The sequence below is a fragment of the Lepisma saccharinum genome, chromosome 23 (genome assembly GCF_977018435.1).
Source record: "Lepisma saccharinum chromosome 23, izLepSacc3.1, whole genome shotgun sequence".
Lineage (NCBI taxonomy): Eukaryota > Metazoa > Arthropoda > Insecta > Zygentoma > Lepismatidae > Lepisma > Lepisma saccharinum.
In genome coordinates, this window is record NC_139251.1 from 62816227 (window position 1) to 62843616 (window position 27390).

At 38.7% G+C, this 27390-nt stretch overlaps 1 protein-coding gene across 2 annotated transcripts in view; it reads left to right on the forward strand.

The window, feature by feature from the left end:
• Positions 1–27390, forward strand: part of LOC145977743 (uncharacterized) — a 291948-nt gene that overhangs the window by 235875 nt on the left and 28683 nt on the right. For both annotated transcript variants that reach the window (XM_083109997.1, XM_083109998.1), the window contains exons 3-8: positions 9649–9892; positions 11839–11862; positions 12544–12659; positions 17766–17890; positions 18616–18731; positions 20018–24247. In XM_083109997.1, coding sequence (XP_082966123.1) covers positions 9649–9892; positions 11839–11862; positions 12544–12659; positions 17766–17890; positions 18616–18731; positions 20018–24247 — 4855 coding nt within the window. The remainder of the gene's footprint in view (positions 1–9648; positions 9893–11838; positions 11863–12543; positions 12660–17765; positions 17891–18615; positions 18732–20017; positions 24248–27390) is intronic.

A 27390-nucleotide genomic window follows, 5' to 3' on the forward strand; every position in this document is an offset into this window, starting at 1 on the left:
CACATTGATGAGAACAAGATGAATCGAGCTAATTAAAATCTCACGGTGCAAGAAATGCTTCGTAATTACATAACAAGAACAATTACTGCCACTTGTACAGTCAGATGAATATACAGTGTGTCCCACAATATTGGTGCCACGTTTATACAGAGATAATGCAACAGCAAGTGCACAGAATATATCGAAACTTTAACATTATTCTCGTGGATTGTTGGAATATTGAACACGTGAGAAAAGAATATAGATGTCATGTGCCGAAATTGACAATAACGTTCAGACAATTAAACCTACAGCACACAAATATCCATGATATATCAATGGATATCTTCTGAATATTCGTGTCGATAAATACTGTTTTAGTATGTTTTTACATATTTCATATTAACCAGGGGTGGTTCGTGCTTTCTACAGTAAGGGAAGCACATGCCATAAGAAATGAAAACAATAATAATAATAATAACTAACATTTCCAAGTCTTATTTAAAAGTTAATTCTATCAGCCCTTCCTAATTTCGTCGCTCTGTCTGATAACCACTCCACTCCAGAGGCCGGTTTAATGACACATTTTTCACTATTACGGTATTATCATCGGCATTATTATCGTTGGTATTATTATTTTATTTATTGCTATCAATGTACTTCTGTCTAATATCTTGGTTAGTACAGGGTGTTCCAAAATGAATATCGGGGTTTCAATGAAGTGTATCTTCGATTAAATATGCATTACAGAAATGAAACATACCTTAAAAGGAAACGTAACTGAAACAGTTTTTGTTTCTACTGCGCAGGTGATGTTTCGTAAATCCGCCGCAGCACGGCGCTAGTAGTAAAGATGGAGATGACTCCTGAGCCTTCTGTGTCTTGGAATACGCAAGGTGTAACTCAGCAATTGGAGCTTTTCGGCGGGAATATGGATGTGATCCCCCATCGGATAACAACATCCAAAGATGGTACAACCAATTTAAGAATATGGGATGCCTGTGCAAAGGGAAGAGCTCCGGAAGACCACGTCTACCACATGAGCAAGTGGAACAGGTCAGAGCAAGTTTCGGTCGGAGTCCCAGGAAATCTGTAAGGCGGGAGAGTCGAGAACTGTCAATGCCGTCCACGACTGTTTGGAGGGTGCTACGAAAGAGACTGCATTGAGGCCGTACCGTCTACATCTGTTACAGGCCCTGAAGTCTGAAGATAATGTGACCCGTGCCAACTTCTGCGAAAATGTGCTGGACATGGAAGATGATCTTTAGTGATGAAGCCTCATTTCATCTTAGTGGACGAGTGAATACGCATAATGTGCGTATTTGGGGGTCTGAAAATCCACACCAAACAGTGTAGCACATGAGGGATTCGCCAAAAGTGAATGTCTTGTGTGCTCTATCCAAAGAACAAGTGTATGGACCTTTCTTCTTTGTTGAAAACACTATCACTGGTACTGCTTATTTGGACATGCTCCAGCAATGGTTCTACCCTCAACTGGATCGTGAGCAAAAAAGGAACATCATCTGCCGCGCCCCCTCACTTTCATCGTGAAGTACGGAATTGGTTGAATGCTGTTTTTCCCCAACGATGGATCGGTCGTCATTGTGAGGATGCCGTGGCTCTTCTGCAATGGCCCCCAAGATTTCCCGACCTCACCCCCTGCGATTTCTTTTTGTGGGGGTATGTAAAGGATAGTGTATACGTGCCAACGCTACCAGCCGACCTCCCTGAATTGCGACGCAGGATTCATGCAGCTGTGGAGTCTGTTACACCAGTGTGGGAAGAAATTGCCTACAGACTAGATGTGTGCCGTGTCGCAAGGGGATCCCACATTGAACACTTGTAACTTGTGACAAAAAACTGTTTGAGTTACCCTTTCTTTTAAGGTATGTTTCATTTCTGTATTGTATATGTAATAAAATATACACTTAATTAAAACACCGATATTCATTTTGGAACACCCGGTATTTCTGTGCTTCCAAGTGTTTATTGAAATAGGTCATAAACTATACTTTTTTATATAAAAATATAAATCCACCTTGCGTCAATTCTATGGACCTAATTTGTCATTTTTTTCCTTAAAATTTCTAATCTTGCATATTTTCATGGATTTAGGGGACAAATAGCAAGCTCCGGATTTTTGCTGATTTTTTCGGCATTCTGGATCAGTGTGCATTTGTCTGGATTAAAATGAGGAACACATCGTTTTGGTTTAGTTTTTACATCCGGTAAATCGGGCGGTGGTCAACCACCAGAAAAATCTCCCTCTTCTCTTCAGAACTTCTCGAGTTCAGGCCTTGTTCCAAATGAGTTCTGTGGATTCATTCCCTTCGAGTAAATTTGTCCACAGTAATTTAGTCAACTGATAAGTAAGATTTTTTAAACATATCTGTTTGATACAAATTCCACAAAACACAAATGAATTTCACTGGGATAACTCACAGCAAAAAACTAGTTCTAAATTAAGAAAAAAAACATTACATTGTAAACATTTTTAGGCAGATTTGGCTCGAGATACTAGACGGCACCCGAAAATCTACGAAGCACTCAGTGTCGCCGACATACTGAAGCTGTCTGCTGGCTATAGGTATTTTCTACTCTTACGGCGGGCGCTCTACATGCTGGCAAGGGAAGTGGGGAGCGAGGAATAAGCAGCAGACCAACGAGACAATAACGGTGGCGCCGAGAGTTACGACGTCACTGGAGGAGGTGCTGCCCCCACCTCGTTCTACAGGCCGCTGCGTTTCTTATCGCGCTGGGTTGGTCGCTTCCCCGCTCCCCACTTCCCTTGCCAGCATGTAGAACGCCCGCCGTAAGACTGGAAAAGAACTATAGCAAGCGACTACGTACGAATAGTTTAAAGAGCTGTAAGAATAAATTGTCCGTATAAGGATAGTTAATAAATTCGTGTGTTTTCTCTTTTGTAAGGGAATGATTCATTCCCTTCATTCCATGGAATTACCGCCCATGATATCAGCAGATTATACAATTAATTAGTCTATAAATTTTAATTATTGTTTTATCATGTTCAGTGTTTGGAAATAACTCAGTTACAACTAACAATTACTTTTTTGAGGAAGTGTAACTGTTACCAGGCACATATTTAGAACTATATTTCAAGAGTAATCCACATGTGCCACATGTAATAATAATAACAACAACAACAATAATAAAGTTTATCTTTTGATCACATACACTAAGAAGACAACTTAAGCCCCTATCACACGGAACTGGATTTCTAGTTGGAATGCCCTAGTTGGCGATGAACTGACTTTCTGGGTAATAATCATGGCCGCCTGGTGACTGCTTGACTGGTTTTGAGGAATAGGACATGTTCTAATTGCTACTAACTTCTTCGACTAGATTCTGTGGAACAGCCAATCAGAGCAAAGTTTGGCCATGTGAAGATATTCTGTGAGTTTGTAAAGTAGCCTTTTTTTGTCTGTGGCTTCCGAGTGCATACAACACGAAAGGCATGTTTACAATTGAAAAAGCTAAAATATTCTTCCATACGTGTATAGCAAACGTTGTAAAGTTCGTATTTTATCAGCGCCGTTCTTCTCTACCTAAAACCATTTAATGCGATGCGATATTCCTCTCGGTTGGATAGTTATCGTATTTTAAAAGTGTGAAGTGATACGTTGTTTACGTCTCACGCGGCCGCCATTATGGGAACGAAAGACTATCGACAAGTACGGTATAACAAGTACCGTGTGAGGCGAAAACTAGCAAATGGGTAGCCAGTCCAGCGTCAACTAGAGCATTCCAACTAGAAATCCAGTTCCGTGTGATAGGGGCTTTAGTTGGAAACAGTCCCCAAATTTATATCAACCGAACATTATAAATTTTGAAATTAACAATTTAAATGTCATATGGTAACTGGAAAAGTAACGTTACTTCTGTTGTAAAAAGTAACTGTTACTGTCAACGATGTATTTAAGGAAGGGTGGCTCAAGATATTTTTTCACCTGGGTGAGATGGATATTTGCTGCCCCCCCCCCCCTACTTTACACCCTGCCATCCCTGACTTTCCATTCTGGTCCATATACTTTCCTACCCAATAAAATCCTTGAACTTGTTACCTGTTTACGTTTTTAAATAAGAAAAATACTAAGCTTATTTTTAAATACTTTAAGTGTTACTGTTAAAGAAAATGTTTATTATAGGCATGCATTTATTTAATACATACATAATGACTTCAATATGACAGTAATCTTTTAGCTGAAATTGCTGCTTGATTTTGCAGTATATTTATTGTTATACAGCAGTAGCTATAATTAATTCATTCTTGTCTAAACAAATCCAACTCTTACAAGCAGCCATGCTTATGTAATATAATAGACCGTGTTAAAAAGGTAAACATAAACATTGGCGAGGTCTTGCCCGGTCCCCCCGGAACTTCCGGTTTGAGGCAGTCCCTGTTGTTGCCAGTGCAGATTCACCGGCATACGAAGTAAGAAATGGGCGCTTGTTTTCATCAGTTGTGCGACGATAGTCAATAAAGGTATTTGTTAAAGTTCTACTATGAAGGGGTGGACGTCTAGAATCCGTCGGATGATCAACTGCAGAGCAGATTATTAAAATAAGACGTTTCTTTGTGGCCGCCAATTGTATAGCATACTACATACAAGTATATCGTGTACACGCACGCGAACTCAAAACGTACGAAAGTTTAGATATATTCATTTATTTTGTAAATGGAAAAGTGAGGGAAAGATAATTTTATAAAACTAGTGATATTATTATATTACAAATTATGCCAACAAATCTGCAGAAGTAATCAAATGACACATAACAAATGCTAGCAAATATATGTGCTTTCAACGTCGCCTTTCCGCTTCAGGGATTTAGGGAAAACCCAGTGGCGGCTCGTGGTGAACCAAAGTGGAGGGGCGATAGCTCACAAATTTGCTCTACTTGTAATGTGAGTTTAATTGATTAATTTCGTACATAACAGCCAACATGATAAGAAATTGATATATTCGTCTTTACCGAATATCATGTTTTGCATGTTTGCACATATTATGATAAATTAATAATTATTTAACAGTAATGCGAAGATTACGAAAGATGGAAGAAGAAATAGAGTTCTAACAGATTTAGTTGTTTGTTTTTTAACTTAACAGAGGGGAAAATTGATAAGCACAATGACGAATATTTACGTGCATTGAACGTGAAAATTACTAGTAAAAATGTTACACAAAAAAAGTTTCCTGTCCAACATGACTAATTGATATATGAAATAGGGCAGCAAAGTAATCTCACTGGAAAGGTGATATCTGCGTTACCAGAAGCTCAAGTTCAACAGTAAAAACTTCAAACGTACCAGAAATCTTCTTCAGACATGCTTGTTCTAGATTCAAATTCGGTCTAGGCCTTCCTAGGATTTTTTATGTTTATTTTATTCATCCAGGCGTCTGGTAGAAAAACTTCGCACCAACAAATTCTCCACATAGCTCATCGCAACAAACGCACAACTACAGCACACTACCGAAAAAGCTTCACTTTTCCATGGAGAACGAAGAAACAACAAGCAAAGAGAATCAAGTATTCTCTTTGCAACAAGTGTCAATGCTATCGTCTACCCATGCAGTCATTTTATTGCCTCAGGGTTGCCAGACAATTTTGTCAATTTTTCAGAAATTCGTAGTACACAGGTTTCTGTAGCGGCTCTTGGTGAGTTTTAGATGACTAGTTTCTAATTTATTTAACAGCCTGCTCGAAAAGAAATTGTGAAACTTTGTCACACTATCAGGGTTTTTTCAAAACGTGCTAATCAAAACATGTAATTAAATCTAATTTTGTGAGTAACACGAAGCTGTAGCCGACTTCCGTGGCTAGCATACAGCATTGCAAAGCCATGGATCGTGGGTTCGAATCCCGGCATGGACATGGGTGTTCTTTGTGAGTGCCCTTCCATCATTTAATTATTACTTATCCTCATCGTCGTGATTACCGAAAAGTAGCAGAAAGCGACGGTAAATAACAAATATCAAGCACCTGTCTACACTTTTTTCAGTTACCGATATTTTCTTTCCTCATTGGAAATTGCATTATTTATTTCTCTATGGAATACAGAATGATTTCTTTCGACGGTTGGTAATTTTCCTTCTTGTGTTAACTTCATTGCTTCTGGCAACTCTTCATTGTTTACCGTTCTCCGGAGAGAGGGCCAGTTTCGCCTAGGGGGTGGGTTTCGGACGACAAACCCTCCGTCCTCCCAGCCACAGATCCCGCGCGTGTTATTCCACCAGTTCCCTCGCCTCTTACCCCTCGCGGCAGCGCCTGAGAATGCTCTACGTCTCGTAAAGTGGGAGGACGGCGCCCCGCCAGATTTCTCTTGAAGTTCCGTATTCCCCCGCACGGTGGCGTGCAAAGTTCGCAATTGTCGCGGAAGAATGAATACAGAACCGACTAACCAACGATCTATAAGCAATGGAATATTTGCAATTCAGACAATGTAAAAGCTAACATGTAAATGTCAATGGAATGTTTGTTCACTTGTGGTTACACACGGCAGTGCGGCGTCCGTATCGTCCTTATGAGCGGCCGCCCCTGGGAAAACCTATGATATTGCATGCCACTTTCACTTGCACGAATTTACTTCAAACAACAAGGGACAGACTGAAGCGACAAGCGATATCGGAATTTCGTACAGAAGCATTCGATCTAAAGCAAACCATTCACCAGTCACGTTTGCGAAAATAACAGGCCTGGGCAACACAATGCACGGTATTGATAAAACGGCCCATTCCGAGCGACACCTGCAATTTGTCGTCTCTCTTTAATTCGGAAGATGTTGTTTATTTTTGAATGTTGTTTTCCAAGATACACGCATCGCTGCAGTCTGAAAGCTTCCTTTCGAACCAATGCACGTGTCGCTTAAACTGGACTGTTGTTTTCTCAGTACCATGCATCGTGTCGCCTCGGTCTGTTGTATTCGTATGCAAGGTGAATTGTTTCCTTTAGAGTAAAGGGGATGTTGCTTGTCGCTTCGGTGTGTAATCTCCGTGCCACTTAAAAGTGAATCCTCAGCGATCAATGATTTTTTTCGAACCGAAGTGACACGACAAGTTGCACGTGTCGCTCAGATTTCCAATGGCGTATATTGTGCCGCCTGAGACTTGATCTCCCATGAGCGGTAAATGCTTATTTATAGACTAAATGGGCCTGTGGTGCTTGTCACCTCGGTACGAACCACTGCTGTCGCGTGTCGCTTCGGTTTGAAACCTTACTAAGAGGCGTGCTTTTCACCACAACACAATACGCAGACAAACGATCAACATGTTTGTAACAAAATGCAAGTCGTACAAATCCTTTCCGGGTAGCAATCCTTTCTTCGTTTTGCTTGTATCAACAGGTTTCGTCTCTCTACGTCCTTCGGAAACCTACGAAGTGATACTTAACTCAATAAATTTGTTCCCGATCGAACTGTACAACCATATGCTACACAACTGACACCGTTTTTCCTTGTAAAAGAAGCTCCACTTTGCCATTTCATATTAACGTTCATAGCACTGTAATGATAACCGGATGTTCGAGGGGGGCCAGACGAGTGCGCATGCTCCGCAGTAGCTCCGCCTTTAACACCGTCTATATGGTTTTGGCACCGGTATTGAAAGAGGACAATGCGGTTTGGAGACCTGGGCAGTGGCCCAGGTCACCCTGCCCTTAAACCGCACCTGATTTAGGTGTCTGTGCTGGACTGTCCCCTGAAAGATTACAAAGTCCAAAATTATATAATTAAATTGGTTTATTTCTCCATAACTTACATTAAAAAGGTTAAGCTTATAATTTGCATGAACAGTACCTGCGAAAATTTATGCATACTACTACTACTAATAATAATAATAATAATGTGCATGTGCATTTTTAATTGAAGATGTGACCCATCCAAATCTTTTGTCAACCATCCAGACCCTTTCCAGAAAGTCTGGTGGCGCCACCAAGTAACTATCCAAAATCCATGTTATGAAAATCCTAAGCATGTCACTGAGAAAAGCCAACCAGTTCTGTGATATATATATTATTTATATTTAAAATTGTAAATCTAGGTATTTTGTGGTCTATCCCATCTGCATTCAGCCATAACTGTATAATTAGTCTTTGGCCATTTGTCATTGAACTCCTACAACACCAAAATAGTTTTCTAGCAAAGCAGTAAGTCATCCTCCTACATACAATAATTGAACAAGGATATACTCGGGCACAATTAACTTCTACTGGCAATAAATTCATCAAGAATGCTGGGGAAAGATTATTCAATGACAGTGCTGCCATCTGTTTGAAATATAAGTTCCTACTGAGCAGTGTCAGCAGTAACTCACAATGAGGTGGCCATGTCAGCACTTATGAATTGTTCTTGTGGTTGTCAGCATGCAAAGATGTTAGATATTTATTATTGTTATTAATTTTTATTAATTTGTTGAATGGATAGAATGATTGCAAGCATTAGTTATTTCTAGATCTTTCTGAGCCCGTCATTGCAGCCATGGGTAATGCAGTAGAAGGTGAAAGGTGGTTATAGTCTGCTTTTAATATAATTTCAATCTCCCTCAAGGAAGTTATGTAAACATTTCTGATTATTGATTTTTACAAATTCTACCCATATGGTGTTCAGTTTTAAAAAAAAAATCTTTATGGCCATCAGACCAGTACAGATTATGACCAACTAGTATGACAAATTTTAACAAGATGGAAGGAAAGGAAACTAAGGAATAGTATTAAAGTCATGTTCATGTAATGAAAATGTAAATTCATTTGTGCAAAAGTTTTTGATATGTTGGCGCATTATTATTTCAGATGCGATCATTAAATTTCATGAGGCATTTTATTATTATTATTATTATTCCTGCATATCTACAAGTATTGGAGTGGAGTGAAAATAAATGTCTAGCCATTATAACTACACTGGAACTTTTGTTGTTATAAATTATATGTAGTAGATATATTTTTTTAAAAGTTTCCTGTGCTGATTGCACCATGCTATGGGATGTGGAGGTAGAGCTCCAGATATTCTTGATCTTAGACTCGTTTGGAAGTGATGTGATCAGCACCACTGCCTTTCCCACCAGTGTTGCTACCAGGTACACACTTATGCAGGGGCAACTTTAGATCACACTCTCCAGGAACTGAACTTGGGTCTCTCATGTGACAGTCGGACGAAATTATTAACCATGTCGAAAGTTTCTTAAGGGATCTATACATTTTTCTTGTAGAGGTATAATGAATATATTTTCCAAATGAAGGAACAAGTAATATAAACACTTTAAGGACTAATCACTCCTGTTGAATCCAGTGAAATTTGAATCAGGCTATATCTCTCATTCCTCATAGGTTCTGAGTAAGAATACTGAATTTAGATGAATATGTTACATGTATGAACATATACAATATGTTTACAATATAATTTCATTATACTCTGTCCTGGAAATCTCTGGAGTGAGCAAACAAAAACAAGTTTCTGCACAAGTAGTGACTTGACAGGATTCGACCAGTTGAGAGGGGAAGCAAGAGCAGCTACCAGCCGTTTGCAGCAGCATGCACTGCTTTGCTCCATTAACTCGCTTTCTCCCCTTCTCTTATAGAACTTATGAGCTACATTTTCTCTATTAATCGACAGTATGTGAAATCTGTGAAAGACTAAAGTACATTCTTTTCCCCTTCCAGGCCAGCCTAGACTCCTTAAGACTAGCCAGGCATGGCACAGACTACTTGGGCTACGGGCAGAGCAGTCATTCCAGCAGTGGGTCCTCGTGGGTTCTCTGGAGGGACGACGTGTCATCTCGCGCCTACATCCATCCACGAGGGAAGAGATTTAATAAAGGAACATGCGGCATTCTTCTTGCTGTATCAGTATTTTTTGTTGTTGTAGCGGTTCTTGCAATTGCTGGCGTTGCTATTTATTTGGGAGGTAAGAACCAAATCAATATTGTATCATTTTTTGTTGTACAAAGTAATGCTAGAAGGTGACAAACTATCCAGTCATCAGTCTTAGCAAAAGATAAAGGAATACTGTTTACCGCCATACTTGCTATATTTCCAAACACAAGCATACACAGGAATTTTTCGAAGGGCGCTGCAATTGTAAAGGTGTAGATTACAAAGCTGAATTCTAGGGGGAGGTGGGATACACTATCAAATATTTAATAGTTACCATTTTTAACCTTAGTTTTAAAAGCTATTTTAATAAAAATGGCAATCAGAGGCCATTTTAAGGGAGGTGTTGCATTTACCATTTTGGCCTTTCCCAAGTTCTTTACTGCTTTCATTTGAAAACTTTGATTTTCTCAAAATTTCATTGGAGCTGTAACCCCTTCAGCTCCCTCCCTGTGTATGTCAGTGTTTATGAAACTAAATAAAGTCCACGCGTTTACTTCGTTAACGTGCAACAACTGAAGGAAGCCGCCACCACAAACGTGGGTGAGGTTAAACAGCGGGCAAGTTATTTTCGTCCAATCACACTCAACTTTCAGCCAATGGGCGCAGCTGTCATTCTGCTCGTCTACTCCACGCGGATACGCTGTTGCCGTACTTTCCAGTTTCAATGTGGAGACAGTGGGAAGATGCTTGTGCGTGGATGGATAAGGTGGAGTAGAGTAGATGAGTGGCAACACTGTGCTTTGATTGTGATTGTTGCAGCTGGTGGGCGTGCTCCGTGGACTTCAAGGCCAGTCCGTCGTTAACGAAGCTGGCACGTCGACTATACCAATCTATATATATAAAAATGGATGTATGTATATATGTTTGTTCCGGCATAACTCTCGAACGCCAGGAGCGATTTCAACCAAACTTGGTACACATAACAATCACTTACAATCTGGAAAGAAATACTGGGGGGGGGGGGGTAAGACATGTAAAAATAATCGAAAACGACCGATATTAGTGTGGAATCCATAGTTTTGGGGGTCGCTAAGATGAATAGTGATACTCCCGATGCTGTTCAACTCAAAGTTCATCACCTAACGCTGAGAGGGGGTGAAAAATAAAATGTCAAAAATGACCTACATTAGTGTTGAATCCATAGTTTTCGGAGTTGCTAAGCTAATTGGTGACATTCACGATGTGGGGTAAGACACCCTTGGCACCCCTAGAGGTAGGGGTGGGAAGGGATGTCATGTAAAAATAACCTAAAACGAATTTGTAAAAGATTTTTCTTTATATTTGGAATTCTGTACTTACTTTTAAATACCTGTAAATAAAATTAGTTACATTTTACACTATATTTAGAATTCATTATTTTTGTGTCTAATAGAAGATTGCGATAAATGAATACCCAGGTAACACCAGGTAATCAGCTAGTATTGTTATAAATTCAGATTAAATTATACTGGCACACTACATTTTAGTATGTATTTTAGTAAAATGTAGTCTTTAGACAAATATAATGTACTCATTCTCCATATAGTGGAAGAAGGAAGTGGAAATTTGTTCCCTTGAAGGTGAAAGAAAATGTGCTCTCTCAGAATGTAATGAAAGAATATATAGTAGATATAAATATAGACAATGGGTATGTTCCGCCACTGCCAAAATGTATTCATAATATTATTTGCAAGAATATATCAAACTGTAGATCATCCATATTTCACATTTGTTATTCACAACCTGTAATCTCTCCATTTTATCCCACCTTCCCACTTTGCCCAACTTTCCCTGATATTTGTCTGAATGTTGCCCATTTGTATGTTTTTACGTTGGGTCAACTATTTTCAGTATGGTTGACCAAACATTGGGCCAACCACTTTTGGTTACTTGTGATTTGACAGCAGAATCTGTAAAATGATTTTATAATGTAGCTAGTAAAAATACATTAGATTTTCATATTTTACTAATGATCTTTTCTCTCCTTCTTTTTTATAGTTCTCAGGAATGACTCAAGTAAAAGTAAGTAATTTTTTCATTCTCATTATTTTAAAAATTCACATCATTTTCATGCATGCAATACTAATTTTATGCATATTAAGAAAGTAAATACATTTTTAATTTGTTCATTTTGTTCATTATCAACCTATAAATGAAAAATTAAATTTCAATGCAAATGATAAAAGGGGCAATAAGTAATTTAAATCTGCATAATGAATAAATGCCCTTTATTGAAGACACTGATAAATATTACAAATATTAAACTTTGTGTCAGTTGGTAGTTATTGTTTAAAACAAAATATGCTATTCTCATGTACGGTACATTAATCCATCAAAAAGTGAAAATAAATAAATAAATAAATCAGAAGTCAGAGAAAGACTTGATAAGTATATATTAGAGTATTTATCTACTGTAGAATTTTTACCACAATTTCCTTAATCTATTTTAATTTTGTACTGTATTATGTTTTATTCAGGTTATGTTTTATATATTATGTTTTAATTATGTCTTGTATTATGTTTATTGTTATTCTTTATATATCATATAAGTATATAAGAAATAATCTAATGGAAATGTATGGCAAAGCCTTGAATGCGCACATTCTAAAGGTGAATAAATCTATCTCTTTGTTTATAGCAACGATATTATAACATCACGCTTTCAACTGAATGCCTAAAGTAATAATCATTTTCATTTTCCAGTGAACATGGTGTTTGAAGGGAGCTTTCGAGTCACATCTGGAGATAACTTTGTACCTGGTCTTGTTAATGAATCTAGTGCAATTTATAAGGAGAAAGCAGAGAAGTATAAGAATATGGTTAGTAATACTTCTATTTTAATTTGTAGTATAAACATACACACAAAAGGAAGAAAGGATTGAAGGGCTAATTTAAAGATAGAGTTGTAGGAGGAAACGCTTAATCAAACACTGGGATTCTTTTATGAAGAATTATGTATGCTCGATCAGGAATCAAATCCACATCTCTGGCATACTGTGCCGTAGCTCTACCAACTGAGCCATCCCTGGTTTTCTCTCATATTTCTGTTCTGCTCTTTGTTTCAAAGCCAACAGAGACAGTCCAACACTGGTAAAAACAGAGGAAATCAAAAATCAGCTGAAAGGCAGACTACTATAGCAATGGCACGGAATGCTAGAGACCTGGATTTGAGTCCTTGCCGAGCCTGCATTTTCCATTTTTTGCTTAAATTTCTATATAGTACATCACCTGTGTGCGCCAAATTATAAAGTAATGGAAATTATTTCATAATTTGCCTCTGTGTCTGTGTGTGTCTGTGTGTGTGATATATACAGGGTGTTTCTAAAGGTCGTTTACAACGCTTGGGAGGTGATTCCTCACACGAAAACAAGCAAAAAGTCTAAGTTCCATTTTTACGACTGAGGCTTCGTTTCCGAGATAGGAGCCTCGCAAAAGGTGACAAAGTGAAAGTCACACCTGACTGGGACGAATACTATCACAGATAGAGAGGCGGTTCCAAGGGAATCATAAAGGAATCGTATGTGCTCAGTCCGGAAGTCATTATGAAAAGTTCACTGCACGCATGCGCAATGGAGTCCTCAAAGGAATTGGGGATTTCCAGCAAGAACAATGCATGGAAAAGGTATGTAATGCAGCAAGAAGGACCGTGACAATGAGAAATGCGTTCAAGACAACACATCCCGACCTCAAACATCAAAACATGAGCACCGAACACAAAATCCGAAAAGTTGAGCACGGTTGCATACCCCAGTTACACGCGAGGAATGAACGAATCATGTCATGTGGCATACGAGAGACACATTACTCCACCAGGAGGAGGGAAAGAAAAACACAATATCAGATGATTGCGACAACGTGTATTTTTACACGCGACAACTACGTAATATCCCCCCCCCCCACACACACACACACAACAAACAACAAATGCTACAATGTCTTATGCACAGACAGTGTGTGTCACTGTACACCAACTGAAGATGTCACTTTCACCACACAAAGGGGGTGGGAGCAATACCAAAAGTGTTCGCACGCGATCATTGTGACGTAAAAGAGACCAGTTTTGGAAGCGCTGCACAGGCAAGTCTGGCTCTCGTAGTCTACGTTTGACCTTCATGACTGCTGTTCCCGCGAGAGGAGCTCGAAGGGTTGGTTCACAATTGGTCTGTGGTGTTCGTACGGTGATACGGCCAATTTGTGCAGTGTGCCAGTGTTAAACAAAAACAATACTTTGCAGTTCCAGCTCCCTATTACACAGATGGCTGCGTATACGACCCAGCAGCTAGCAGACATGCATCTCATGTATGGGGAGGCACGTGGTAATAGCCGTGAGGCAAGGCGTCTTTATGGAGAACGCTTTCCACATAGACGTTTACCGTCTCACACCTTCTTTCAGGTAGTGGGCAGTCGACTGCGTGAAACAGGGTCAGTGTTACCACCGCGGCAAGAAGTTGGAAGACCCCGAAGTGTACGTACACATCAGTTTGCAGAAGATGTGTTAACAGCGGTCGCAGAACATCCTGGCACCAGTACGCGAGTGCTCGCTCGGGCACGAAACACGTCTCATGTGTATGTTTGGCGAGTGTTGTCAGAGGAAGGAATGCACCCTTTTAAACTGCAGAAAGTACAAGAACTGTTACCTCGTGACTTTCGCCCTCGTATGGAGTTTTGCCAATGGTTGTTGCATCAGCTGGACACAAACCCTCACTTCGGGGCAAACGTATTGTGGACAGATGAAGCCATTTTCACCAGGATGGATGTCTTCAATAGTAGAAACAGTCATGTATGGGACTTTGACAACCCACATGCACTTTTTGTGGCCCATCACCAGCACAGGTTTTCAGTGAATGTGTGGTGCGGGATAGTACATGATCATTTTATTGGACCATACATTCTCCCTGTTCGCCTGAATGGTGTCACGTATCATGCATTTCTTAGTGAGGTTCTGCCTGAACTGTTGGAGACCGTACCTTTGGCACTGCGGCAATAAATGTGGTACCAACACGATGGTGCACCAGCTTATTTCGATTGTAATGTACGACATTTCCTGCATGACGTGTTTCGCAATAGGTTCATTGGTAGGGATGAGCCTGTGCCTTGGCCACCGAGGTCGCCAGATCTCAACCCTCTCGATTTTTTCTTCTGGTGAGAAATGAAAACCCTCGTATACGACACACCTGTCACATCAGCTGAGGACCTCGTTGCTCACATCAACGTCGCCGCCGCGACGGTGGCAGATACACCTGGCTTGTTTGCTCGTACTCGACAATCCTTGATTCGTCGCTGTCATATCTGCGTAGAAGTAAACGGCAGACATTTTGAAAACCGTCTGTGATTATTGCCCTCGGCAAATCCCAGTGAGAACACTCTTGGTATTGCTCCCCACCCCCTTTGTGTGGTGAAAGTGACATCTTCAGTTGGTGTACAGTGACACGGACTGTCTGTGCGTAAGATATTGTAGCATTTGTTGTTTGTTGTGTGTGTGTGTGGGGGGGGGGGGATATTACGTAGTTGTCGCGTGTAAAAATACACGTTGTCGCAATCATCTGATATTGTGTTTTTCTTTCCCTTCTCCTGGTGGAGTAATGTGTCTCTCGTATGCCACATGACATGATTCGTTCATTCCTCGCGTGTAACTGGGGTATGCAACCGTGCTCAACTTTTCGGATTTTGTGTTCGGTGCTCATGTTTTGATGTTTGAGGTCGGGATGTGTTGTCTTTAACGCATTTCTCATTGTCACGGTCCTTCTTGCTGCGTTACATACCTTTTCCATGCATTGTTCTTGCTGGAAATCTCCAATTCCTTTGAGGACTCCATTGCGCATGCGTGCAGTGAACTTTTCATAGTGACTTCCGGACTGAGCACATACGATTCCTTTATGATTCCCTTGGAACCGCCTCTCTATCTGTGATAGTATTCGTCCCAGTCAGGTGTGACGTTCACTTTGTCACCTTTTGCGAGGCTCCTATCTCGGAATCGAAGCCTCAGTCGTAAAAATGGAACTTAGACTTTTTGCTTGTTTTCGTGTGAGGAATCACCTCCCAAGCGTTGTAAACGACCTTTAGAAACACCCTGTATATATATATATATATAATCATAATTCTTAATGGAGCTCTGTGGGCCATTGTTATATTCTTACTCTGTTATAGCAAATACCGAGTGTCCCTCAAAGGGGTTTACACTATTTGAATGTTAATAACAGAGAAAGTATTACAAATAACCTGATGGAACTTGTTGTATCTGGATCTGTCATGATTAGTGCTTGTTGCCATTCATTTGTTTTTCTTTAATTTCAGTTCAGTTGCCTGTAGTGACAAGTAATTGACAAGATGGCTGGGAACCTTTCCGTTGATCAACGGAAGTGGATTTTAAAGTGTTTTTGGAAATGTGAGAACATGAAAGAAGTGCAGACACGATGGTGGGCAGAATTTGATACTGTGCCACCGTCACGTGTAACAATTACGAAATTGCGTGACAAGTTTCAGAGGGAAGGAACTGTGTGTGATCTGGGAAGGTGTGGCAGGAAGAAATCAGTATCGCACGAAAGAGGGATGGAAGCAGTGGTACAAACTTTCACAAGATCCCCCAAGAAGTCCATACATCAAATTCTGCCTGCCATCGTCTCTGCACTTCTTTCATGTTCTCACATTTCCAAAAACACTTTAAAATCCACTTCCATTGCTCAAGGGAAAGGTTCCCAGCCATCTTGTCAATTACTTGTCACTACTGGCAACTGAACTGAAATTAAAGAAAAACAAATGAATGGCAACAAGCACTAATCATGACAGATCCAGATACAACTAGTTTCATCAGGTTATTTTTAATACTTTCTCTGTTATTAACATTCAAATAGTGTAAACCCCTTTGTGGGACACTCTGTAGAATATTAAACGGAGAAAATAAAGTTATCTGCCTGAGACATTTATTAAGCAATGTTGTTTGACAGCCTTAAAAAGCTTTTCAAAACTGTCTTACATACATGCATTTTTCTGAGGCACATTATTTTTGGACAGTTTCCATTGTAAAATATTCATAAAATCTAGAGAAATATGTTTTTCAGTAACTCTTCACTTTATTGGTCATTTCTTTTCTTGGCTGCAAAATATGCTTCCATGATCTCTTCTCACTCTCCCACATATCAAAGCACAGTCACAAATTATTTGAATCCTCCACACGTTAAGTGGAAGCAATAATTCCCCATTCACAGTGTTGCCCCCCCCCCCCTCTCTTTCTCTCTCTCTTTCTTTTGCTTAAAATGCTGCTTTCTTTTGATGACAGGAAATTACGACATCAACATACCTCACTTAAGAATGTGACTTTTCGATTTGGATCGCCTGCTCCCTTTGGAAAATATTATGTGCTTGTCCATATTCTAGACTACCGGGAATTAATGTAATGTCCGCTTTTTTCATGATTTTTGTATCACTCTCAACTGTTGTCATCTTTCATTTCCAGAACCTTTGTCAGCTATACCATCTGGTATGGATATGTTATTTGCATGATCTAGAAAGGAAGTGCCATATTCACATGTGTGTCTATCATTTCATATAAACAGCTGACCTCCCTGGCAGCATAGTACAACATGCCAGGGGTCTCAGGTTCGAATACCAGCCTGAGCACGGGTGTTCTTTGTGAGTGTCCCTTCATCAATTTCATCATATCATCCTCCATATGCATCTTCACAATTAGCCAAAAGTGGCAAAAAATGAAGTGAAATAACCCAAATCAATCAATTAATCAGTGTCATATAAACAGACATGATTCCAAGATAGAATTACTTAGCAGCTTTTTAACTCTAATATTTTAGCAATTTTCAAGAACAATTAAACAAATATTTTAAAACAAGAGTTTGAGTCATAATTGATAATCAACTTTGTGGTGCATTACTAGCTGAATATATATGAAATGTTAATATTTTCCCTTGCAGATAGAAACATTATTCCAAAAAAGCAAGTTGAAAGCAGCTTTCAAACACTCTGAAATAGAAAGATTTGAAAGTGGGAGTTTGGTTGTGTTCTTCAGACTGCATCTGGATAGGAGAAAAGTTCCAAGGTAATGTACAAAAACTGAATTAAAATTAAATTATAGCAAAGCAGGTTTTTATAAATGTAAAAGAGTAGATTTTGTAAAAAGTAGAAAAAATTTGCGGGAAAGATATGTACTTAAAATGTAAATTCAACTTTCTGTTTCGTTATTGTTTAGTGAAATTTGCATTTCAAACGAGTGTTTCAAGTAATGTTACAATTATTTCACTTGTCAGTCAGTTTAGTATTCTAATGGTAATAATGTCTTGTATTAAAATTTTAGTATTACGCAATTCATTCTTCTGTATTTTTTATGAACCAAAACCAGTGGCATGCCCAAGGGTATATTGATGGGGTTATAATCTCCCTTTGATCCAGTATTCCTAAAAAAAATGTCAAAGGCAGGAAGAGATGGCAAAATGAGGACTGACTACTAAAGAAGTATACATAACACCCCCTTTTGAAAATCCTTGGCATGCCACTTATCAAAAATCATAACATATGTTATGAAGGGGTACACTTCAATGGTGATGGTAACATTTGTACCCCTGCTACAAACTGCAAAATTTTGCATGGTTTAGGAATATTACGATTTATATGAATGTTTTTTGCTTTCTAACATGCAGTGGTATTATTTACAGTTCTGTGTGATATGATATGTGATGTGATATTACAAATTCATGGAGTTTGGGTACAATAAAAATATTCATTAACGTTCAAATAAACAATAACAAACTATTAATTAATTTCCAGAACAATGACGAACCTTGAAGAATCAGCCAAAGAAATTATAATGGATGAAGTTATGCTGCTACATCCGACGGTCTTCAAAAATATTGAAGTCGATATTGACAAAATATTTATTAAACGTAAGTAGCTGAGAAGATGAACTTTGAGCAAATGAGCTGTATACTATATTAAGTTCTTTATGTTGACTTATTTAATTGAGTAAATCTGAGATTAATTAATGTTCTACAGTATTAGATCAAAACATACTTTACCCAGATTATAGATAAGATTACAAACATTGCATTACAATATGCAGCCAGTCACGTGTGTGTGAGATAGGAGGGGGGAGGGGAGATGTAAGGTAATCAAAATAATAATAGTCTATTGTAGGAATAAAATTCCACTAGCAAAGACATAAAAGCAACAACAATCTGGGTAAAGTATGTTTTTTGTATCTTTTTTCATCGGTGTTATTAATTCATATTTCATTTTTCTCAATAAATCTAAAGAGTGAAAATAGCCTCATAAAATACTGAAATCAACTATGAAACTTCAGTAGTAACCTTATTAAATTATTTAATGCTTTGAAAGAGAGAAGTAGTCACATGAGGAGGTTAATTATAACTACTATTCTTAAAAGTAGCTTTGTGCTGGAATAACAACCATTCTCCATATAATTTTGATACCAATGATGCTTTTTCAGTGCAGAATTATCTTTCAGTTATTGCTTCTCTAATATTCTGCACTGTAAAGTGAAGTTTCATTTTTCCTAAAATAGTGTAGTGTACTCTATGGTGCAGTGGTAGCATTGTAGCCTTGTAATCAAGGGGTCCCAGGTTCGATACCTGGTGGAGGCACATAGTGGTTCAGATCCCACTTTATACTGTACGTCCAGTTCCGATTAGCCTTAGTATGCATAAAGTGGACTTAAAACACCAAATCAATCAATCAATCAACTCTATGGAACCACACATGCACACACACACACACACACACACACAGAGTAATTAATAATATTTATTTAATCATTTCATAGTAACTTCGCTTTACAATGTGGAATTTTATGTATGTTCACAGTCCTTGTCTTTCATAAAATGAGTAATTCACAACCATTTTTCTCAATAAATATCCTTTTGATTTAAAATAATTTAAAATTTTATTTTTAATGTTGCTAAAATTTGTCAATATTTCTTTATTTCAAGGGTTTAGTAGAAATATAAAGAAGAAGCATTGCATGTTTTCATATGAATTTCAGAAGAAACAAACTCTGTTACTGATAATATTACCAGTTTTCTGAAGTTTCCAAATTTGTTTTTTTCCATGTTCTTAATGGTTTTGTTTCAATCTGAATTTTCTTCTGGTGTCATGAAAATATCTGTATGTTCGTTTCATTTATGCATTTTCTAAACTTTATTTTATTTTATAGGAATTATAGATGAACCATTGAAGTCGGCATCATATCAGGGAGAGAAAGGCAAAAAAATCCAAAGCAACAACAATGTAAACAGGAAAACCAACGCAACAGTCAAAATCAAAAATAGGAACGGAGTCCTGCTGAAAGCTGCATCAACAACCTCAACAACAGAAAACATGAGAGAGACCACAAAGAGTACCTCTGCGCCAAATAAGAACCTTCTTCCTAAAGATGAGGAGTTACCTGTTATTCAGGGGACGTACACTGTCACGAGCTCTGGGCTAAACAACAAAAACAACACAGAGAGTGACAAGGTCAGGAAAACAAGTCAGGGCACCAAAAGACCTTCAACAACATCCACTACCGTTACAACTACAAGAACAAGAACATCAACAACAACGAGCAGTAGCCCTACAAAACCAACTACACAAACAACGCAACCCCCTATTAAAACCATTATGCATGCAGTGCCTCCCCACCTAATTTCCAATGAACCATGGCGTCCTGTTATACCTCCTCATCATCAGCATCATCCTGGAGCAATCCACAATCACAAGCTTGGTCCCGACCCCGACTTAAATGGATCTGTGGGCATTCCTGAAGTTGTTGTAGTAAATACCTCGGAAATGCTTGAGGATAATAAAAAGAACCAGTACCACACAGCTCCGAGCACGACTGGCAAAGAAAAAGCTAACAAAACTATTGCTCCCCAAGAAAAGATTTCGTCAATCTCTATTCAAATTTTTGAAGATGGTGCTGGCAATGAGGAGTCCGAAATCCAGACTAATGGGGGCATTATTGTAAGGAGACGCAACCATACAGACAGTCTCAAATCTCCTTCTACGACAACAATAGACACGAGTGCAGTAACAACCAATAAATCTACAAATCTTACGGACATGACGGATGATAGAATTTCTTCACTTATGAGTGCACTTCTGCCGGAGGTATCCACATATGGAATTGATCGTATGGATACCTATACAGAGGAATATGAAGATGATGATTATGACCATGAGGATGATGAAGACGAGGATGCTGTTGTGCTGAGAGTTCACGGAAATGATGAATCTGATAACAAAAATAACATTAGAAATGAAATTCCAAAGGAGAGTGAGGTAGGTAGTGTACCACATCCAAGTAATATGGGCCATCAGGGCAATCTGGCAAGCTCCACAGAAACATCTATGAATGTTAGTGATAAGAAAGCTGATATTGTGATAGAAGACCCTCTTTTACCATCTAAAGATGTAGATGTGGCACATTATGGAAGTTCAGAAGATTCCGTTGCAGACTTATATTCATATGAAGAGATTGATAGCCTCCATTCACATGAAGATCAGAAACAAAATGGCGATGAAGGTGAAGTCAAGAATCATGACAGTCCAATAGAAGAAACTCAAGAAGCAGGCAGTAACTTACAGCAGCCATCGCTAGAGTCTGAACATGAAACTACAAAGAATCAAGAAGATACCAAAGCAGGACTATCTCATATAAAACCTCAGCAGGAGAATGACACAACTCAACTCCTTACACAAGTAAATCTAAAAGATTCAGAAATTCTCCAAAAGGATGAAAGTTCAACAACAGAATCCACAATACATGTCATAACTGCTCTGTCAACAAAGAAACAGAACACCGGTGTAGATAATGAATCGATTATGCTAATAACAGTAAGACCACAAGTCATTACGGCAAAACCATCATCACTATCAACAACGTCAGACAAAACAACACGACTGGAAACTGTTTCAGCACCTTTGGAAATTCATAATCCTAACAAGGCAGTTGATAAATTTGAGATTACGCCTGCAACTTTAGCTCCAGTGAAATCATATTCTGCCGTGCGAACCTCGCTAAGGCCTAAACCAATTCCCGCATCTGGTAAACATGACATACTGAAAGACATTCTTTCTGTAAACGTGGGAAGTAGTAAATTGCTAAACAATACTGTTGAGGGTGTAACGGAATCTCAGCCAACAACTGCCTCTGATGCTATAATCCTAAATACGGAAGTCATTACTTCAACAAGCATTGAAATTTCGTATGGTGATTATACAGACACTGGCAACAATGGTGCGAAGGACAGTTTGGCATCGGTGGACGAGCAACATGAAGAATCTGAAGAAAGTGCAACCAGATCTTCAGTGGACGTACTCGCAACTCTAGATCCAACAGAAGTACCGGGCCACCCAACGGCATTTCCGATATTCACTAGAATAAGAATTAATGACAAAACCCCTCGACCCTTCATCGCTGGGAACAGGCAACCGAAAATGCTCGTGTACTCTGAAAAGGAATTGGCAGATGCCACAAGGAACATAAACCAAAGCTTCCAACAGAATAATCGTGAACCAAAGTCAGGTTTTCATGGAGTTACCTGGGAAATTATAAAGCACACATCCCCCGAACCAATTGCACAAAAGTTTAAGCATAATTTATACCAAGGAACTACACCTCCTTGGTATGCATCGACACTGAAAAATAAAGATGAATCAAAGGATGAGAATATATGGCAAGGAAGCATAGAGGAGTCGAAACCTCATCCTTCATACAAGCCACAGAACAGTACACCATGGTATGCAACAACAGCAAAGCCCAAACCGACGGAAGAACCATGGAGAAGAACAACAGAGAAGAATAAACCAGATTATCCCAGCACCGCTGCATGGTACACAAGTACACTGAAAGGTCAAAGCAAAGACCCGCATGTTGTTACGAAGGAGGATTTGTGGTACACTTCGACGGTGAAGCCCAAACCAACATCAGGAGAGAATTTATTCTCGTCAACAACAGCAAAACCAGCATATTATGTGGAACACCAAACAACAACGAAAGGGCCATGGTATACAACCTCCTTGAAGGACAAAACAACCCCTCCACCAGATCCTTGGAAAAGCACCACAAAACCACACTCGCACACCGAGGCTCCCTCAAAGGTAGATGCATGGTACACAACCACCTTGAAGAACAAGCCACAATACACACCGGACAGCTTATTGCATCCAGCTACCGCTAAACCGAAACCTGAGTATGAGTATTTTCACCACGAATATTCCACAACTAAAGGCCCATGGTACACAACCAGTGTAAGCAATAAACAAACCAGTGATAGCATATGGTACACTCCACAACCCACAGCTAAACCATATCATTCGTACAACCCCACTGTTAAAACCAAGACGTTAAGACCTATTCCGGGAACAACCGGAAACCCATTTGGGCCTTCATACACCATTGTGAAGGTGCCTCCACCATACAGAAAAACAACAGAGAAACCAAACACTGTTCTTTGGCATGACATCACACACTTAGAAGTGATAAAGGATACATCTACTACTAGTAGTAGCACTAGTACTTCCACTACTGAAGCAACAAGGACGACGACCTCTACAAATCCACCATTTTATTACGAACATCCCAAACCATCAGACATTGCTCTTGATTACGATCTTAACTTTGATGAATTACCACGACCAATCAATGTGCAGAATTCAAAAATTGATGAATTAGTTAAGAATGGCAGCCAAGGTTACGAAACTGAAACGAACAAACCAGTGGAGAGTTTAGAAGACTTCTTGAGCATTAAAGAAACGAACAAACCAGTGGAGAGTTTAGAAGACTTTTTAAGCATTAAAGAAGATAACAAAGATGTTGAAAAGGGTGGTGATGAATATCACCCACAAGAATCATTTGAATTTAATGACAAAGGAGAACTAGTTCCTTCGAGCAAACTTCACCTTGAAGAGCCACAACACACTGTTTCAAGCACAGAAACTGTATTATCAGGCGATTTGGACCAATCCAAAAATGAATCCATTTTCGACGAGGACTATGAGGATGATGGAGCAACCGATTACAGCATTATGAATCCACCAGTGGCGGCAGTGAAACAGACTGAGAAAGTGATGCAGCTACTGGAGGAAATCTTTGAGAACTTGACGACAGGCGCTCCTTCAACTTTGCTTTCTGCAGCAAATGCTTCAGAATCTGAAAGCAGATCTGGAACAGATTTTTCGCGTGAGGAAACTGACTCGCCAACGGAACCAGTGGATACTTTAAACGTAACTTCTACAACCGAAATTAATGACCTAACGATAGCAAACATCAATGACAGAAATTCATCTTTCAACATCAGTGTTCGAGCAGAGGACAATCCGATTGAAGATAAAAGTGCCAAAATCTCGACTGAAATGTCAGTGGTGGTGTCTGATCAGAAGGAAAATGTAACACGACCTACAGGTAAGTTCAGAATACTAATAACACTAGTAATTATAAAACATAAATGCATATGCAAGATAAAGGTTGACCCTTTAATTATAGGTATTTATATATGACCAATTCAACCACTTCTACAGTAACTATATACTCTGCATGTACAAAAAGATAGACATATCCAGTGTGCTCCAATGTGCCATGAAGGCACTCATCTCAGTCATACAGGAGGTGATGTGATCATCATCATGCTCTGATCCCAGGTACCCATTGATTAGAAGCTGGGGGAGCCCCAGAACCACTTTTATAGGGACATTTAGGAAAATTCCCACCTGCAAATCAATCCTAAAAATTATGTATGCACGTGAGTGAGTATTATACTTCCAGTTTATATTTTCAAATTTCATTAGTGTCTCCTTATTGATAAGATGAACACAATTTCAGCTTTTGATGAACTGTTTTACCTAGAAAAAATATTCATATGTTAATGACGGTAAACATATTTATTCAGCATTCCAGGTTCAACATATGCTGGTCTCCCACCTAACTCTTGAAAGGATATAGGTTACACATAATCTAACATAACGTCGCACATGCCTAAACAATGAATGTACTAAATCTTACTTTGAGATAAAATCACATTAACATTCTATTTGATGGGGGAGGGGGGGGGAAACAGGTTTTACATTTGGATAAAATGTGTACCTATTGTGGCTCTTTATTAAGTCATATAAGTTGACATAGAAATCTGTCAACAAAAAGTAGTCGGAAACTGCTCTGGGTGAAAAAAGTCAAAATGTACACATTTGTTGTTTTGGCATTGGTCCGAGGATAAGATATACGTGAAATACTCATATTTGAGGACAGAAAGATTTGTAATGTTATAATAATATACCTATTGTATAATGTAGCATAGCAGAAACTGAGCATATTAATTAATTATCTAGAACTTGTAAAATATAAACAAAAAATAGATAACTTAGTGTAAATTCACCAAAGTGAATGTCAATTGCATTCAATTTTACAATATAGTTTGAATGGTAACAATATGTTAGTCTTCACTGGAATAAAGAAAAATATATATATATCTTAGGTTTATTCTGCATAGTAATTGATAGAAAACTTCCATAAGAAGTGCTGAAAGATAAGAACTGGTTATACAAATAGGATTTTATTTTCATTTGCAGTTGGTACAACCAAGTAAACCTTTCCTCATATAATGTTTGAAGAGAACACATTGTTCCTTCATTACACCTTAATTTTCAATTTGATCAATGTTACAATTATGACATTGGGATAAATTTGACAGAAAATTAGATCTATACAATGAAGATTGTGAATAATACGTACCGTGCGTTCATTTCGATCTGCAGCCGAGAGATCGGGAGAAGCATGGCGGGCGGCGCTGACGGAGATGCCGACATTTGCGGCCTGTAATGCCCGCTTATTTTTATAGACATATGCAGACATTTATATAAATATTGCAAAACGATCACTAACCTGTGTTATAACACACAAAAGTTCTTCTGTAATTCATCCAAGTTCTGCTCTTATATACACAAAAAAATACGCTTTAGAAACGATGTTAAGAGCCACAGATAATAAAACATTTTAATCATAGTTTTGACCAGTAACGTCCTGCTTAAGTTTATATCCTTGAAAGAGTTTTGTGCCGATGGGGATCGTTTGGAGGTTTTGAATGTGCAACACTGTATCAAGATTACGCTGTAGAAGAAACCGTTAAAAGTCAATAGTGTTCGTGAGCTTCCTTGCAATCCGAAATCTCCGAGCTCGAGTTTTTTGTTCCTTCGCGACTAGATGAAGACAGAGTTGTAAATATAGTGGCGAGGAATGTAAACCAAGAGCGTGTTAATTTCGTACTGTGCGCAAGAGTGTTATTCTTGGTTACTTGCAGTTACTTGTTTGTGTTATTGTAGTGTGTATGTGTGACATGTCAGTGAGACGATTGGAATGCCAGCCACAAGATTCACGTTAGAACAAAGATTTTTTTATGTATGACACGTACCTACGTGAAAACAAACTCGTGTCGAGACGTGTGTAGGTAATTTGTACAGAAATTCCCATGCGTTTCAACTCCACACAGAGATACGGTTAGACATCTTGTCCTTAAATTACGAGAAACTGTATCGTTAAATTTTAAAACACCTAAGCAAAAACGACGGATTCTAACCGAAGCAAAACTCGATGATATTGGTGCAGCGTTAGAACGTTCTCCAAACAAACCTCTACGCCGTGTTTCACAAGAGGTGGGCGTGTCAAAATCATCGGCACATACAGTCACTAAGCTACTAAAATTAAAACCATACTCTTATAACACAGGTTAGTGCTCGTTTTGCAATATTTATATAAATGTCTGCATATGTCCATAAAAATAAGCGGGCATTTCAGGCCGCAAATGTTGGCATCTCCGTCAGTGCCGCCCGCCATGCTTCTCCCGATCTCTCGGCTGCAGATCGAAATGGACGCACTGTATATTAACATATACACTATTTGATGGAACCTAACAACTGCCTTAACAGTGCAATGAGGTACATGTTTTTATTATAAAAGTTCGAACTTTCAATTGAGAATCTTGTTAAACTTCAATTTCAAAATTGTATTCTTCTTTACAAAGTTTTTTGGCCCTTTTTGGTTGGAGTAAATTTCACAAGTGGTGACTCTTCTTCAATGATCGAAGCCTCCAACACATTTGATACAGCTTATTTGTCAAAATATTATTAACAACATTCAATATATAACTCTCTGGCTGAATACTATTATGTCATACATGTCTTCAAACTTTTCAGGAGAGTTGATTGAAGTTGATTTCTCCCGATGTCGTCATGGTTTACATGTTGTTTACTAATTTTCATGTATTAAAATTTCAATGTAAACATGATTAAGTGGAGGAAAAGGCTACAAAGCCTTATCAAGTCATGATAAACAAGACATAATAAGTAAATAAGGAAATAAATAATTAAAACAATGATTAAATTGCAAATAAATGTGTGATGAAGAGAGTGTCTGTTCTCCCGAGACATTACATCATTCTCGCATAAACTGTCAATTAAAAGGAAAGTTCTGCAATGCAAGCAATATGTACATACAAGAAGAACAAATGGGTTTGAGGCTCATTTTAGATGTGGAAAACAAGAAACCACTGAATGTGC